The sequence below is a fragment of the Diorhabda carinulata genome, chromosome 8 (assembly GCF_026250575.1).
Source record: "Diorhabda carinulata isolate Delta chromosome 8, icDioCari1.1, whole genome shotgun sequence".
NCBI lineage: Eukaryota > Metazoa > Arthropoda > Insecta > Coleoptera > Chrysomelidae > Diorhabda > Diorhabda carinulata.
This window is the reverse complement of record NC_079467.1, coordinates 116,279-135,729: the sequence shown is the minus strand read 5'-3', so window position 1 is coordinate 135,729 and position 19,451 is coordinate 116,279. Positions and strand designations below refer to the sequence as shown.

General features: G+C 28.8%; 1 protein-coding gene across 7 annotated transcripts in view; it reads right to left on the bottom strand.

Moving 5' to 3' along the window:
- Positions 1-266: 266 nt before the first annotated feature.
- The window catches only part of LOC130897122 (liprin-beta-1), a 37,757-nt gene continuing 18,572 nt past the window's right edge, over positions 267-19,451 (bottom strand). For 3 of the 7 annotated variants that reach the window (XM_057805742.1, XM_057805741.1, XM_057805743.1), the window contains 9 exons: positions 19,045-19,263; positions 18,086-18,193; positions 16,984-17,185; positions 13,299-13,524; positions 12,865-13,112; positions 10,938-11,226; positions 10,562-10,832; positions 10,258-10,377; positions 267-6,485 (listed from right to left, as the gene is read on the bottom strand). In XM_057805742.1, the coding sequence (XP_057661725.1) occupies positions 6,360-6,485; positions 10,258-10,377; positions 10,562-10,832; positions 10,938-11,226; positions 12,865-13,112; positions 13,299-13,524; positions 16,984-17,185; positions 18,086-18,193; positions 19,045-19,263 (1,809 nt within the window). In that variant the 3' untranslated portion in view covers positions 267-6,359. Of the gene's footprint in view, positions 6,486-9,625; positions 9,925-10,257; positions 10,378-10,561; positions 10,833-10,937; positions 11,227-12,864; positions 13,113-13,298; positions 13,525-16,983; positions 17,186-18,085; positions 18,194-19,044; positions 19,264-19,451 lie in introns of those variants that run through there. The other 4 variants (XM_057805746.1, XM_057805744.1, XM_057805747.1 and 1 more) reach the window with 4 other exon arrangements.

Sequence of the window (19,451 nt, the reverse complement as noted above, 5' to 3'; positions counted from 1 at the left end):
ACATATTTGAGAGTTAAACCTCATAAGACGGAGTTCTCTTTACGTCTTTCCTCCATAGTTAGTTCTTAACGTACAATTTTTTCGTAAAAGTTAAATCACTTTAGTTTCTAATGAATATTCATTATCATTTGGATCTAGTGAAGTTTGCTATTTGTTATGATCGAGGTTCGAAAATTGTGTCGAGTCACAACCGCTTTGAAAATAGCTGATAAGTTTCAACAGATTTTTTTATAGGTTTATAGGTACCATTTATAAATAAAACAAAATTTTTCAAGTATTAGTATTTATTGTCTTTATTTACAATATTATAATTAGCACACCATATATATATATTAGGTGTTTATTTATAGGTACTTGTATTTTTACTAATGTACAGTACCACATATGATGTGTCTTCACCTGTGAGTGGTTTGTAAAATCAGTAAAAATTCTATTCTATTATTTAATAAAAGTAAGTTAACAATTTGCTGCCTACGTTTCTCATACCAATACAAAGTTTCAGTGCAAGTTAAAGTAAATGAACATTAATATTACACAATATATGAAGTATATTTTTTATCAAATTCCTTGATGCAGGTCTAAATCACATTGGTCTGCATGAAAATCGCCCCTGACACCATTTGTGGTGGACATCCCCTACTTATTTTTCACATATTTCAACGTCTAGTCAGTGGAGTCTCTTAGAAAAGCTCGTAAAAATATCTTCTTATAGGACCAGAAAGCTAACGATCCCATGGGACCGAGACAAATAAAGAATTTATATATTCATCGAAAACACGCATAAAAGCTATCCAGTTGGCAAACGGGAATAACTTACCATCAATTCCAGTTAAATACTCTGTTGATATGGAGAAGATGTACGAAAATATCAGCCGAATCCTTGATAAAATTAGTTATCATGATTATAAATGGACACTTGCGCTGACTTAAAAGTTGTTGCTCTAGTCACGATCATACTTCCTTTGTGAATAGGATAATCGAGCCCGAGACAAACATTACACCATACGGAATTGGCCTCTGCGAGAAAATTTTACTCCTGGTAACAAAAATGTCCTTTGGTCCCGAAGGAAAATATGTACTCGCCACCTTTGCATATTAAACTGGGTTTGTTAAAAAGTTTGTGAATGCAATGGACAAGACATGTGACGCATTTCAATTTTTGAAAACTAAATAATGAAGTTTTTACGGGTCCCCAACAACTTTTACAAGATTCAAAATGAAAAAAGGAATTGCTGTTAGCGTACAAGGCCATGAGATGTAACATGTCTGTGAAAGTACACTTCCTTCATTAGCGCCTGGACTTCTTCCCTAAAAATTTAGGAGCAATCACTGATGAACACGGGGAACGATTCTATCAAGACATCGCTAAGATGGAAAAGAGATTTTCAAGTGAATGCAAGCATGTTGGCGGAGTACCGATGGTTTTTGGGACGAAATAATACCTCAGGGTATAACTGGAGAGAAAGCCCAAAATAATGGTACTTATTTTTATTACTTATAATTGTTTCCAGATTGAATAGTTCTTTTTACCCCTTCAAATTAAATCGATGTCCATAAGTTTTTATTATCGAAAAATGGTAAAAAGAGAAGTGCGGGGCTCCCCCGAAAATGGTGGGTGATGGTGATTCAGAACGTAATTTTATATAAGAATCACCAATAATAGTGCCGGTGCTTGGTTAATTTTTTTTGCAGACCAGTGTAATTGAAATAGTATATGTTTATTGCATTTAATACTTAGAGATATTCTAATATTATAAGATTTCTACTGTAATTATGGCTTAATGCTATACATAACACTTTTTAAATCAGATATCTTTTATAATTTAGCAAATAATCATATACTATTAGTTTATTTATCAGAAGTAGATAAAGTTTTAACAATTACAATAACTATATTTTTTTAGAATCCTTCTCGCTTTGTCATAATACCACATTACAGGTCAGCTGGCCCCCGTCCTTTCAGTCTTATTGTTATATAAACAGATTGTTGCATATATATGACAATGTTCCAATTTTCATTTATCTTTTATGAAGATTACTTAAATACAGGATGTTTAATAAATAAGTGGTAATATTACCACTGTTGAATATTTGTGGAAATTAAATTATCATAAATAAAAGTTTCTAATTATAGTCTGAAATATACAAGGACTGTGGAATAGATGTTGGGAAAAATTAGCAGTTACTTACATTAGGACAAGAATACAACTAGGAGATTTGAATTAATGCGTTTTCAAAATCAAGTAAGGCCACATTGTATCTAAGTAATTTAGATTCAATCTTCATATTTTTACCTCATTCAATAATTATCTATTCCAATTATTAATGAAACGTTCTTTATGTGCCAATATAATTACATGTGTTACATTACTGTGATGTTGGAGTAAGTCAGTGCCAAGGTTTAGTATAAAAGATTCGTGTTGATATTTAATGAACCAGTTTGAGGTATGTAAATTAATATGTTTTTTTAAATATACTCATAACAAACCAAAATTTGTATTTTATATCATTAGCCTTCAAAATAATTTGATACATACATTTTTTTATGTTGATACATACATTTTTTTATTTTGAAATGATGTAACAAGAGATGAATTCGCCTCTTGTAATTTAAATATAAACAAAGTTTATTTTGTTTGGAATTAGATAGAAAAAAGTCACCATTATAGAATTTGATATTAAAGTTACTGAACCAAAAACTTTGTTTACTAATAATTGTACTTATATATCTTGATGTAAAACACATTTTATATGTTTTTGTTAATTAGTTTAGTTATGACTTTATATATTTGATTTTTTTGTTGCAAACATATTTTACTAATTATATTATCATTGAAATGTGATACCTAAATGATACCGGTTTAGATTTAGTTATGAAGAATAGATATTGGGCACATTTAACAGGATAGGTGATTCGAAAATAGTAATAACTTGAAACAGGCGATTATAATAATTTTGGAACATTGTTAAAAGCAATTCTTATTTTTTTGGCACTTAGTCATCATATATTTCCGTTAAAGTCACCTGCTAATATATTGTAAACATGTTCTTAACACATTAAAATATTTTTTTCAATTATACTTTCACATTCGTTTTTTTTTGGTTTCTTATAATAAATAACTTACACACCTTTCACCTAAAATCTACTAAAATGCTACTCAACTGCTTACTATCTCGGACCGTACTAGAAGTTATCGCCAGTTGTGGTCTTTTCTAAACTCTATATAAATTTGTAAGAAACTTACTATTCAAATCTAATATATAATTTATTTTGTTTCGAAATATTAATATTTGGAAATCAAAGCGGGATATTTGGATCAAATTCTTTAGCCATTATAAACTGTGTTGTCCTTTACCATTTTGCTCCAGTGGCAATAGTCAATCTACACCTATTATATAATGGATAATGACTTGAATTTAATACTGTCCCTCCATTTTTTCTTCATATACCTTATACATATTAAATATGAAGTTAATTTCTGTTGAATATGTTGGTTTCTCTCATAGTTTGTAATATGTGCGTGCCGTGTGGTGAGTTGTTTTCTGATAAGATGATGAAAGCTGTATTTCTTTCATATCATTTACCTAGATCGGGTTCCGAAATTAAAAGTATAAATTGTTATAAATCGAGTGGTTCCATTTACGAATGTGTCTAGAAATAAATGGTGTTATATAGTTAATTTTCCGGAATTGAAGGCCTCCTTCAAATCATGCAAAAACATATTTGAAATCAAAAACCAAAAAATTTATTTGTAAATATGTGAATACTCTAAGGCAAACTTCCAGAGTTAAGTACAAAGAAACATCTTAATCAATTATTTAATAGAAACTACTAATTTATATCAATACTCGATAGATAAGAATTGAATAGTTCTTGAATGCCCAAAGTAATTTTTTTCCCAAAAATTTGCAGAATACCCTCAACACACTCTTATTAAAAACAACTAGTTTGACATGCTAAAGACGTCAATTCTAAATATTTATGGCTTAGTGTAGTAAATTTCTGATTGTGTAACTGTTGAGCTTAATTGAATTCGAACTAAGATTAGTTAATTAATTAAAAAGAGTCTACTATATTATATTAAAAAAAGAAATTATAAGACACAGAATCAGAAGCTGAGATCCCAAAAATTATAGTTCTTGCATCAACATAGAAATTCTAATCCGTAATTTTGTAGGTAATATTTAGTGGTTCAGTAATTTAGTACTTCTATGGTTTAAGTTTCGATGAAGATAATCTGAAGTTCCATTTAGAATGATAACATGGTCCGATGTAGTAAGCTACCAGTAAACAATAAATGTGTTCAAACTATTTTACACAAAATCTTCTAATTGTATTAAACCGGTACCACATGGTGCGTCCAATGCTTCCAACGTTGGTACGATTGAACACATCGTGTGGTCGTAGTGCGCGCATGTCATTCGATCAATGTTTTGTTTCCAACATTGGCTATGGAGAATCGGTTTTTTTGACCCCGTCAAAGTAGTACCCCAGCTAATCTTCGTCAAATATTTAGCTACGTTTGAAGTTGAATTTTGGCGCAAGCGTTGAACGTATCGTGTAGTACCGGCTTTATTCAAAACATTCAAAACTTGATTGGCAAAAACCGCACCGGCGCCAGTTAAATACTAATATGCAGTTATTAAAAACAATACACACGTTTTAAATTATTAATATGCAAGCTTTAGTAATTTCGATTCAGTTACTCACTAAAAATTTTCTTATAACTATCGAATACTGTTAGGAATTTGTAAAAATGCATTTAAAACTTTGATATATTATTACTAATAATTCCTTGTGATGGTAGTGAAATCAATTTTTCATTGGAGTTTCATAGGGCGTATTGATGGATACATTAGCGGCAAGTTGTATTATAATAATTTGATTATATTTATTTAATACGCAATTAATTATGTTTATTTAGTACGTATAAAAAAGTAACAAAAAAACTTAATACTTCAATTTGATATTTGCCTATATGAATTTTACAGTGCTAGTTTCAACATATTATTTGTTTGAAGTCGAATATCAAATTGTTTTGACCCAAAAATCACTTAAGTGGTTTGTAAATTCCCCACATCAATTGGAGTTTATATAACCAGCGAAATTTTATTCTGATAGTCTCTTCCTAAGAGACAGTACATATAATTTAATTTTTGAAACTCATACTGTGCTGCAAGTTTTTTATATGCGTTGCTTTGCAGGTTTCCCTTGTTTTGGTGTGCTCCCTTATCTTAACTGAAGCATATTTAAGTATAGAGTTCGTTTTTATTATCTACATAGATTAAGATCCCTCTAGATACATTCCGTACATTTATTTTATCATTTGGGATCTAGATTTTTGGCTATCTTCCAATGTATAGAAGTGAAAATACAAATATAAATTTTGTTTGTATTTTTACTATTATCAAGTTAGTAGGCAATAAAAACGACTTTCTCCTGGTATTAGTCATATGTATCTAATTCAACTAATGCTGGTCATGAACGGTTTTTAGTGAAAAGGTAAGATAAGACTTTGGTAAAAACAGGAGGTATTATAGGATGATATTTTGTAAGGCTTAACCGAGTTTATATAGGAATACAAAAATACAAGTGGTTCAAACATCGAGCCAATAATATATATGTATGATATTCAATTTTTTAGTGATTATTTGGTTAAATTAGTTGATTAGAATCGGTAAGATGATTCAATGTCACAAATTTCATCTTTAATAAATGAAATAAACATGTGCTATATACAGAGCTGCCAAAAAGTTACTTAGCTACTTTAGATTGCGTTAGTAAATTTAAAGTATCCTAATAACCAAATTTCTTCAAGTTTTTTTATAAAAAGAAATAAGTGTCTCACATAATTTTTGAAATAAATTGCATCTTTGATAGTATTTTAGATTCGAAAAATACGATTATTATATTCTATTTATACTAAATAAATTGTAAATGCAGTTAACAACAAAAATAGGGTACATGACAAAATGGTTATACAAATTAATTTATTAATTCATTATTTTTATATATTCTCATTTTTTTAATCGTATTAGATGTTTACAGGGATTCAAAAACTCTTCTTCTTTTTCTTAAATTATTAATACAAGAAATGCATTATCTGATTTTAAAAACTTAGTACTTACATACATAATATACAAAGTAGCTTGAGATAAATAGTCAAACTCCAAACTAAATTTAAATACTTTTTAAAGAAAAAGTAACTTATCTAGATACTTTTCCAAATTATCTTCGGCAGTTCTGGTGATATGTTGTACATACAGTGTCTCACTTTATGCTATAAATTAGTTATAAAATATATCAATGTTTAAAAAGTTGGTAAAATGGAAATATACTATTTCTACATAATTAAAATCTAGTTATTATCGAACATTCTTTGTGGAATCGGGGAATTCCCTGCAGATGCTGGTAACGATCTGACAGGTTTGTATTCAATGCGACGATAGACAACCTCGTCCTCTACGTTTGCCGTCTTCATCATCTGTTGAAAAAAAAATGTTATAATTTTTTTTTATTAAATATTTGTAACAACAAATAATGCAATACGAGATATGTTATTACTATACTGATGTCCCAATAAATAGTTGAACAAAATAGCTCAAGCAAAACCTTAGAAAGTGAATAGAAACATAGATAGACCATTAAAAAATCTTCAATGACAAATTAACTAGGAATATAGATAAATATTGTGTCTTCTTGTTAGTAATAAGCTTGTTAAATTCGGATTTTATATAACTGAAAATTGTTTCATTAAAATTCTCATTATTTTATAATTCCCAGAGAAATATTCAGAGATCTTCATTTTTCGATGATTTGATGACTTTGAGAGATAACCACGACAGATAATTATAGATAATGCAACACATTTGTATGTAGTTTATTCGATATCCTATTACTTACAATGATAAAAAATTCCAAAATTCCATAAGAACACGATCAAAAACAATTGAAAGATATTCATCTAAGCATACTCGTATTTAATATATTATCGCTTAATGTTTCTTCTTCTTTTTATTGTGACATCCTATTGTTGCCTACTTTTTAGGAAGCATCATATTGCAACATTTTTATACGATATAAGTTACTAGAAAACTTTAAATCTTTAAATAATTAGGGCTTTTCGGAAACTATGATCAGGTATCAGCTGATGGTGGATCTCAGCCCAGGACGAAATTTTGATCAGTTTCCTATCATTGCGTTCAATTTTCGATAGAAATTTCAAATTTAAAACATGACCTACTAGAACTTTTGATTTTTATAACTTTTTGTGAGTTAATTCTCTTCGATAATATTTATGTTTAATAATTGTTATTAAGCAGTTATGAACGATTCACCAAATTTTTCGGGGCTTAACCCGATCATAGTTGCTGAAAAGTCTTTAAAAATACCATTAATAAATTGCTTATAGTGAGTTTCGTTTCGATCTCATTTCCAATTAATGTTTTCACTTTGTACGCAACGAAAAATTTATTTTTTATGATCTATTTATTGTCGAGTCCATATAAAAATGTTGCAGCATGTTTGTTATTCGTTTCAGAATGTGTTAAAATTTAAACAAATGCATCTATGCCTCACATCATCTAAATTTTCTAAAACAAAATTAAGTATACAAAATTCTATTCTATATTTTATCTAGTCTACAGAAATAATAGTTCACACAATATCAGGCTTGGTAGTTTGAGAAGAACGCTCGTTCTCTTGGTTATATGTTTAATGTTTCAACAGTGATCTTTTATCACTTATCATCTTCATCTTATTTACTATCTAATAATATCAAAATAAGTAATGAATTCGGATCTACTGACAAATCTCTGATTTGAACAAACGGAAACTAATATAGTAGTCGTTTTAAATGTGAAGTCTAAGTAAATTTATTTTCAATTCATTTATGAGCTTTTTTTAGTTTATTGCTTTCCAGTTTCTATGGTTTATTTCCAATTTGAATCAATTTCATTCAAAGATTAACATATTTGATTTTATTGACTTGAAATTACATTAGACAATTACTATCGCCGTCAAATAAAGGAAAGTTTATTTGGAAAAACTTTCACAGTGTTAAAAAAACAAGTTATAGATTTTAAAATTGTTTGGATTATTTTAGTGGAAGTGAATTAGAAATTTTTAGCAATATACACTTCAATAATATATGTTTTTAGATGCACTTTAATAATTGATGGTTTTCCAGCTACTTTTCATGAAATTGTTCTTCCTCCGCAAACCATTTACAAACTGTCAAGGTATCTTTTCAACTCCGAATCTAAATGAAAAAATATTATTAGATATAGGAAACAATGATGTTCTATAAGTACGTTTTGAGATGGAAAATAATAGAAATTTCTTTCCACAGTCATAGGTCTTCCATAATTGAAATAAATCATACTACTTTCTATACAGATTACTGTTGAAATATTAAAAATATACACAACACCGTTGTGTTTAACTAATCTTGTATTATACACAGATTTGTAGCGTGCAAAAAATCTTTGTACTATCAACTATTTTGATATAATATTAATAAACACCAGTATACATAAATATTGTTACATTTCCTTAAAAAGATAAATATTTTTCAACTTAATTGCAATTATTAATTACAAAAAGGAAAAGTTTACACAATTATTGTTATCAATTATTTTTAACTAATACAGTCGATGATTGAAAAATCTAGTGTTGAAGTACTAAAGATTTTTATGTGCTCATAAACTAAACAAACCTATTAGGCCTTTGCTAGAAACGTTTCTAATTTAGAATTAACAGTGAATTATCATAATCTCTGGGATCTATATCCATGTCAGCATGAAATAAAAATGGGGAAATTCAAACCTTCACCAGTTATTTAATAGTTAAATCATCGCTATTGCTAATTAATTATATTGGAACCATTGCTTCTGGTTGTGAAGTAAATAATTCATGAATTTATATCAATCTTTTTAGAAATGGTCAACATGATACTTTTTTACCACTCATAACTTGTTTACCCTTCTGAAAAATATTAATATAAAATATAATCATACCAATGGATAAATTCAGTTCAGCGATATGTTTTTTGAAAACGACCAATCCCCATAGTGACTTTACAGAAAAGATTTACATCAATTATAATTTTTATACACTCACAGCCAAATAATATACATTCAAAAAATTGATGTTTTATTAAAAATTTATTATTTTAAAATTAATTTGAATAATCGAATTTCCTTACAATAGGTAAATTTAAATGAAATCCGATATATATTTTAAATACTACGAAAATTGTAGTAGTCATTTAATATAGGTATAGAAAAAAAATATATTTACTAACTTTAAACCTACCTGTTAAGTGTTTTAATTTGTTCCGCCCTAAACTTTCTTATTTTATTATCCTTTCTTATTATTATAAAAGAATAACGTTATTTACGATTTACAAATTTAGCTTAATATAAAACAAAATGAAAACGAACTCACTAGCATATATAAGGCGTTGATATTTATGTTTTATCTATCTATCTAGAGTTAGATCAGTTACATAATATAATATAAAAAAGAAATTATAAATAAATTTGCAATGAGTTTTGATAATAATAAAATAAGACATTCGGTATCGATATAATGTATTGAAAAGGGATAATCATGAAATTTAATATATTACGAAGTGGTTAAAGCATAATATATTGACCATACATTATAATAGGACAATTTTTGGAAGCAAGGTTGTACATTCATATAATAAAGAGTATTCATCTTACAATAAAAAGTGTTATTTAAATAATACTTAGCTGCAATTAATTTGATAGATCAAAGGTGACGCCCTGTAGTTAAAAAATATAAGAATCTGTCATTTTTGTCAGTGTACATTTCCAAAAACAAACATTTTCAAAAGTAGCAGTGATTCTCATCCTTTGTCTGTATAATTAAGCAGTTTTAGAACATTCAGGAGTGATCTAAAATATTCTGAAGAATTGGATATAAAAGTAATGCATTCATAATAGGAGAAAACGTCAAAATTTTAAATGGATGATTATAATTTTCTAGAATATCTTTTGTTAATTTCTTTTCCCTACTATCGAGCCGAATCTCTCTCGAACTTTATAAAAACTGTCTACAACTGAAGGTGCCACATTATCGGACATTAAAAAAAGTGTCTTAGATGGAATAATACGGTACTGGTATTGAAGAGACAAATTTTTCATTAAATATGAAGGACGCCATTATATAATATTAGTATCAATACTCCTCATTAAATGTTATGGAATGTTAGAAAGTTAGTCACTTACACCCGTGGAGCTTGTCATTTCACCTGTTTTGTCTGGATTTAAAGGGCACACTAGGTCTCCATAATCTGCTTCGCCTTTAGATTTTTTCCTCTTCAGCGAAAATTGTGATTTTTTTGTTACCTAACAAACATGAAATTGTTAAAAATTGCGATGCATTTTTTTTATTAATATTGGATACGAGAAAAATGTAAATCCGAAAAATAACTGTAAGATCCATATGATTAAATATAATTATTAATCTATGAATACCAATATATTTGGATAAATAAATTGGGGTTATTTAATTAAAGATGATGTTTTGTACCTTTAATTTTAATGAAGGCGTTAAAGGTATGTATCCCATCGTTGACTCTATTTCTCTTTTTTCTTGGATTATATCTTTACCCAGCAGTTCTATAAAATGCGTATTAAGGTGTCGCCTAAGTAACGTCTTTCCTGGTGGTATTGATAAAAGTGACGCCATCAATTCAGCATTAAATTTTGGTTCCAATACCATTAAACCACCATGAACGCCTGCCCCCCTTAAATTTGGTGCGTATTCTGCCAAGTCGACTGCTCTTAACCATTCCATTACTCTATAAAATTAAATGTGTTATACATTCAAACCTAAAGTGACAAATAAAGTAACAATAGTTAGATACACCTCGATTTAAACATTTTAATGCATTTTATGAACATACCGATGTGTGGTCCACAAAGAAATTTGTCTAATCGTAGGCGGATCTGGATCGTCAGGAAGAGATCTTCTTTGTAGACATCCAGGTTCGTAATTATTTTCACGTAATACTTGAATACCTCTTTTAATACTGGCGACATGTAACATTGACGTTACATGTAATAGTGCTAAATCATCCATGGTAAGTCGATGTAGAACTCTACCATCTACTCTATTTATTAGGAAGTTTTCTTTGTGCTGTGGTAAGCCCGTATCGTCCAGCCATCTTAGTACCCAAGCCGTGTCCAATTTACCTACAAAAACCAACAGGATTGGAATGAGCTTCACACTGTTATTGATTGAAATTATCATAACCATTTATTTATGAATGGTTCAAGAAGGTTAATCCTCCTCTCCTCAAAATCTCCTTTCTGCTAGACCTAATCTTATCAAGTACCTCCTTAAGTGCCCTGTGAGGTAATAACTGATGTGATGTAGCTTATTTCTGGAAACTGGAGATACAACCCGGAAAGGCTTCTTATTCTGGAACTTTTTCCTAAGCCATAGAAAGGCTTGAGGCTAATTTAAGGCTTTCATGCTCCTTTCTTGGCGAGTTTATTGACCCCTTTATTTCATTTGATTACTGTGTGATTGATACTATTACTATGCCTATTAATTTTGCCTAATTTAAGTTTTACGGTATTCCCATGCCAATTTTGAGTTAATAACATGCGCGCTTAGTGTTTGGATAATTGCCTCACTATCTGATTGAATCGATATGTCATTATTTCTTACGGTTTCTTTTCCAGGTTCATTCCCATGCATCTTTTGATAAGAAGTATTTCTGCTTGTAAGATGCTTTTTATTGAAAATAAGAACTAACATCATATTATTAACTGTCCTAAAGTTAAATATATATCTAACAACACATGACTGATATAAGCGAATGTTTTTTAATTACTAATCGTCTACATGGCAATTCGTAGAGGTTAATCCCACGAAAAAGCGTTAGATTGAAGAGACCCGCCAATTTTAACCTATTGGGAAAATGTTATTATAAATATTATCCTTCACTTAGTAAAAATATAGCTCCAGTACAAGCTACATTATTCAAGAATATACAAAAAATAGGATACAAAAAAATAGTTAAAAGTTCAGTATGTTTCAACGTATAGCTGAATACAATGTCTCAATACTTTTCTAATTTCCACATTGTATAATTTATGATTCAGATTTATAGATTCAGAAAGTTGATATGATCAACTTGACATATGTTCATGTAAAAAAAATCTCTTCGGTTTACGCTGCCAATCAGTTATTGAACTACCTTCAATTGTGAACGTATCTTCAAAAATGCAGCCCTTTTGAAGGCAAAGAACAGTTTGTATTAATTAGAAACCAGTTTTGATGTTCTTCAGCAAGCAGTGAAAAGATAATAAAAAGTAGTTGTCCCTAATGTATTCTAAGTAAACTCATTCATTGATAAAATTTGTTTTATGTAAGTTTTGTTGAAGTTTTTGTCTAAGTACAATGTATAACAAAAAATTCCAAAGATGTTGTTATTAATAATGTTGTTGTAACTTTATATACTTATGATTTGCTGAAAGAAAAATGCATTAAAATATCTTAATCCAACTACATATTTATTTCACACTAAAAACAGAGCAATTAAACAAATAATAAATACATATCTGCTAAATAAACCTCAAGATTCCTCTTAAATGAATCAAATGATGTTAATTTTTTCGTTTTTACTGGTACGGTACGGTACTGAAATGAAAAAATAAGATAACTTGGAAACACGAAAAAGAATCAATTTGGAGTATGATGGCCACCAAAATCTTCAGATCCTCAAACTTACAAGGCGTTGTAGACTAGAGAAAATTGTGCTGGTACTACAGGAGGCAATAAAAAAAATTAATAAAATATGTTATATGTTTATCAACAAATACCTGCTTGAGCTAAGTATAGATCGCTTGATCCATTAGCTTGTGTATCGATAAGTGCCAATTGTAATTTCTTCCTATGCAACGGATTTTTTATATTCAATTCTTTTTCTATCTCATTAATAGAAGCTTCTTGTAATTGCTGACCATTCTGAACCCAACGTTTTGCTTCTGTTATGTAATTATCAAGCCCCAAGTCTTGTAACCAATCACAAATATTTTCTGTATCCCATTCAGAGAAGGGTTTGTCTGGTCTAAAAACCCAATGAATAAAATGTATAAAAAAATAGAGCAATGATCATTTCTTTATATTATTATAAGAGAAAAATCAAGAGAACTAATGATAAAATACTACAACAATAGTTGAAACTTTAATTTTTTCGCTTCTGTTTTGGATTTTATTAGACACGAATCAAAATAAAAATCGAAAGGTTAATTACTTTTGTACTATTTGAGGTTCACTCCATCCTAATCTTGCCGATGCAGTAGCTCTGACACCTCCTCTTTGGAATTCGCTTAAGCCCTGAATGTCTTCTAAATTTCCAGATCCGGATCTTTTAATTTTACCAAAAATCTTCTTAATTCCTTTGGATTTATTGAATGAGATATTTGGAGAACCGGGCGATTCATTTGATCCGTCTTCTATCAAGACTTTTTCTGTTTCCGCTAAAATTATTAAAAACAAACAGATGAGACACTATTTTATTTAATAGAGTGATAAAAACACAGTTTGATTATTCAAAATTGGAATTTTTAAAAACATAAAAACAACTTGATATGTCACTGTTGAAAACTCGTTTAGAAAATTCTCTTTTTATTTGTTTATTGAATCATTCATGTAACTGTTTTTTATTTAAGCATTAATTTCCACTGTTGCGTTCAAGTTTATCATACATGAATAGGTCACAAAGTGATAACCTAGTGGCAGCTGAAATGTAAAAGTACAAACTTGAAACTTTAGATGGAGTTAACCCCTTTTCATTATATGAAAAGAACTTTAGTCAGAATCCTGCTCATTTTCCATAATAAGTTTTCATTATAATTCCGATTTAGATTAAAAATTTACAGGTTACCTACACTGAATAAAACACTACATATTGGGAAAAAAAGACAAAGCGACTTTTTCGGGAGGAGATTTCGCACTTCTTTAAAAAGCAATTTTGCAATAAAGCTGGAAATAATAAGATCTAAAATCGATCAAACAAGTTCACAAACCATACAACAATTTACGACCAAGGCTTTTGTTTACTATGTGGTAGCTGAGTTTTGACAATTCGTTAGATTGCTTTTTAGTATCATATCCATTAAATAAATCTTAGAAGCAAAGATTGATATATAACGAGGGTACATGAAACAAAAATGTTTAAATTAATATTCTCAAAAATCATATGAAATTAATAGATGAATATTTAATATTCACCTTTAATCCCGTCTGAAAATATTAATTTATAAAAAAATTCCTGATCCCTGCCATCTAATATACTGTTTCCTTCATGAATAGTCTGGTATAGAGTGACTTTATTTATGTGGAGTAAAAATTAGTTAAATTAGGCGGAGGATATGATTTTTTTTTATTTCTTTCATAAGATGGATACAAGATCCTTCAAATATTCAAACATATGTTTCCAATAGTTTTTTCATTAATAATTTCTGGCTAGACCCATAGCTGACCTTATCTTACAGTAACTAGTGATCGATTTTAGATAAGATACCGTTTTCAATTGAAAATTAACTATAATCAACATAAACAAACAACGAAATTAAAAATATGTTGAAGTATTTTAAATATTTTGATTTTGATATTTGTTGAGCAAAAAATAAAGCAAGAAATCTTGCGTGCTTTCAAATTATATACACCGATAGCAAAAATTTCGTTAACATGCATATTTAATTGTTTTTTGTATACTTTTATTAATATAGGGTGAATTGAAAACAAGTGACGTATTTTTAGTGATAATGTATGCAGTTGAAACAGATTATATTCCATTATTTGCTATCACTGTATTAAAAAAACTGTGATGAAGCTTTGAAATTATTGGAGCAACAAACCATTGTGTACCATTGAAAATGATATAAGTGCAATTTTCAAGTAAATGTATCAAAGCTGTCCAAATAAAAAACGAGTGTAATTATGTCATACACAACAATTTTTCTTCTCACTTACATTTCACATAGATGTATCTTCTCCTTGTGATGAGCAAGTGAAAAAATTTTACTCTTTGATAAAAATTTCATCATTATTGTGGGTTTACAAGTTATCAAATAAATCGGAGATAATGGAAACATTTCCAATATTACAGAATTGCAAGAACCTTGTAAATACATTGATCTATTAAAAACACTTCATGAAAAAGTGAACAAAATAAAATATCTTAATCGAAATAAACCCCCAGAAAACTATAGTATTATCGAATAAATAGAATACATATTAAAAAAATAGAAAGATTGGAGATTTAATTGAAAATAACATTTAACTAGTGGGTTTTTCTTAATAATAATAATACCCTAAATAAGAAGAAATATATAGGAAGGGAATATGGAAGTTGAAAAGATTTGAAAAGGAAACATAGGGATCAATGAGGAGTTTAAAAAGTCTCGAAATCATGTACAAAAGTTTTTGTCTGCTACGAATTCATTTCAAAAAGTAAATTTCAAACTGACATTGGTAACAAGGAAGTATAGATTCACGAAAATAGCTACATCAAACCCATTCAATAATTGTATGAATGAGTAGAAAATGAAGTTTTTAGTCCTAACTTCACTTTCGACTCCAAAAAGAGACCAAATCGAAAGTAAAATGAAGCGAAAAAAATTTTTTACGAACAATTAAGGATTAAATTACGATTTTTAAGAATAAATTCATTGAAGTTTATTGTCGACATATTCGATGGTAAAATTTAACAGTCTGATGGTACTTTTCTTGAAAATATCAACGTATTAAACAAGGCTTGGATAAATAAATTGCCAGTTGAAAAAATATTGATTAAGAAAGTGCCATTCCATCTTTAATTATTATAATATTGCTATTATTTTTTTTATTATTTCAGCTTTAGTTTATGTTTTGTTTCTGTCTATATAATTTTGTTCCATGTTTCTGATCCGATCTCTAAGCAAATAATGTCATTAAACCCATAATTGACCTTTGTAAACTAACGCCATAATTATTGCAATGAACATATTACATTTATTTGTCAAAATTTGGAAATAAGTTAGTTGACAACAAATAGTTGATCATTAAAATTTTAGAAAAAGCTTGCTAATGTACTTACGCTTAACGCTTTTGATAGATTATGTCTTGTCAAAATTTTAGTGTCCTAAAATTTCGTAAAAACATTTTCAATTTTATCCTGTATTCCCCCTCATAAATTAAAAAAAAAATGATAAAAAGAGGTAAAATATACTTCAGATACCTTGGCTACACTTTGGATTAGTTTGAGGGAAATAAACTTCAAACTGACATGGGTAGCGAGAGAGTGAAAATTAATGGAAAGCAATAGATTTCCGAAAACAGCTTCATTCGATAATTAACCAGACTGTAAGCTTATGAACAATTACTTAAAATATGAACAGTCAAGGAATGCCAGCAGTTTCTTCAGTTTATCAAAAAATAGTCTTGAAGCGGTCATTCAACTTCACATAATTATTTCAAATCATAAAATGGTGGTAGTAGATAGTAAGAGGTACCAACAATGAAATCAAGCACATTTTTTTACTGTGGAAAGGAATAAAATATATTGTTTAAAGTTTTTTATTTTATTTACAACACGTATTCTATTTTTCCTCCAAAAAATCTTCTTTTTTTTAACATCAATCTCACATTATGATGTAGTAAGGTTGCTAATCAAATACATCTTAGAGTAGGTAGACCAGAATGTATGGAAAGCAGGACTTCCGAAACCGATAAAAACTAATCACTAACGATGCATAAGAGATTTAGAGTGTAAAGCCTTTATTAGTCATTATATTTTATCTACAAAGAGAAATGAAATGATAATGATATTATTAGAGACAAAATCTATCAAAAACATTTTTTTATTAACACTAACAATGAATTAGAAAAAATATACGGTTAGTGTATTACGATGGCGTACGTCTCATGCTTAAAAAATAGACCAGAGCTATCACCTAGATTCGGAACAGAGAATCCCCTGTGCCTGCCCCCTACCAGAGAATAAAATCCCCTACCGAAGGCAACTCCTTTTTTATTTCCGTTTGCAGGATTCGCGTTGTTGTCGACGTTGCTACCATTCCCATTTAGAAGAAATTGTTGACGTGGAAGACTGCCGTAATGAACGTCGATTTGACGCTTGAAATTTGCTGGAGGAGTCTGGAAAATGTACTTCACTTAGTCATTGATTTTTTTTTTAAGAAACAAAATCTGCATTTTGGTAATAATAATGTATAATTGAGAATGTTGTAATAAATAATGCTCAATTTTTATTCATGTTTCACTCACTCAGGAATTTATTTCAAATAACTAGATTAGAAAGTAGATAATTCAATAAATGGTACCAAGAAACCAAATAATTTTATTTCTTGCCATTTATACAAAAATGAATATCAGATTAATTGGAATAGAATATAAAATATGTTTTTTAAACATTTATTAATAACTTTATTATAATACAAATATTGTATTATTTCACAATTACTATAATAAAAATGAGAAATATTTAGACCAAAAATGAGTGTCGATGTAGGTTATAATATAGCCAAATGAAATTCTTTTAGTAAAAAACAAATGTGTGAATATTCCAAAAAAAAATCTCGACAGTTAATAACATCGCATATTATTAGTTATATGATATTGAGGATTAGAATGTATGAATACCAAGATAGTAGCATATAAGAAGCCATAATGATAATCAAGTATAGTTAATAATGTATGTCAAAAAACAACCATCAGTAAAAATACCCATAGTGCAATGAATAGAGACAGATGAAGATATAAAAGAGAAAGTTTTATTACTCTTGTCTATGTGACCACTGCTCTCCTGTCAAGAAGACAAAAGGGAAGAAGGTATGGTGGTGGAACATTTTAAGAATAACCAGACGTTAGAGAAAAATACCAAGTAGATATATAAGTGAAGTGAGCCCAACTTGTTTCTAGAGTTTGCTACGTGACCAGTTTTCTTCCTATCACCAATCACATGTACGTTTTGAAATAATAGTTCAGTTGGAGAAAATTTTTAAAATTGAACAAATTAAATTTCGATAACAAACAAACCTTCGGTCTTTGTTGAATATCTGGTAAAGGTGTAGATATATCTATCCTTCCGGCGTTATTAGCTACTACTGTCACTGGACTAGGTGATGGTGAAATCCTATTCAATCTCTAAAAATAAATAAAATCCAATAAGTACATGCATCCTAAAAATATTTTAAAAAGATATTTATAGAAGAGTATAGGAAATATTCTCATTTTAGTTTTATACATTTAGTTCGAATAATAATTACCGACAATTTCCAAGGCGCATTTTCATTGGTGAATAAGTAATAGTTGCTAGGAACAGACTTGAAAACAAAGTAACAATTCAAAGTGCATTTAAATACTGTAATACAATAGTACAGGAAGAAGAATGTTGACCAAAATGGCGGTGAAGTGTCCTCACTATTGAAGAGTCGGATTTGTGACGTGACTTAGAATAGATAAAATTACTTAATTATTTGAAATCAAACAAATGAGCTGGTATCATTTACTAGTCCAATATATTCTATTATGAATAATAATTCGCCACTGATACTGAACAAAAGTTCAGATAAAGGGAGTATTGATCCAAAAACTTCTATCGATAGTTTACATAGTATATTCATGTTTTAGAATTTTTACACATGAATGGATATCAAAAGCTATATAGGCATATCTATGCAAAATACTTCTGAATAGTAATCGATATTACAAGTTGGTGAAATAATTATCTGTTCTTCCAGAAAGTAAATTCATAGAGTGGATTTTACTAGTTTCGAATGTATGGTGTCAGTTAATAGATTGTTTTGTTAACCTCTAGTTTTATGTACGAATTAGTTTAAAGAAGATCTATAAGGTACAGTTTAAAAAAAGAATAGTTGCTAGTAATATAAAGATAAAAAAGTTTGTCATCTCAATTTGAAAATCATTTATGAGGTAGCTTGTTACATACAAAGTATTGAAATTATATGATAACCCATTAAATAATTTAAAATTACTTGATTTCCAGCATGTTGTACTGGTGTAGAGGTTAGAGTAGGTTGAGATGTCATCCTAGGCATCACAGGAGGTTTCTTTAAATCCGAGTTATTGTTGAAATGAGTATTTCTCAATTCCGCATTTTCCCTTTCTAAAGCTGCTTGTTGTAACTTCAATTCGCTCACTAACGACATCATTTCTAGTTTTTGGGTTTCTAACGATGATCTGGACAAAATTTCCTGAAAAATAAAATATGTTAATAATTTTTCAGAGTTATATAATATTATAAAATATTTATCACTATTTTTAATATTAGAAGAAATTATATTTTTAATAAAATTGTAATATATACAGTGTGAATGCAAATCTTAATGATGTTATGTCATTTATTGGTGAGATAACTTGGTTAATTGAGGATAATATTTGT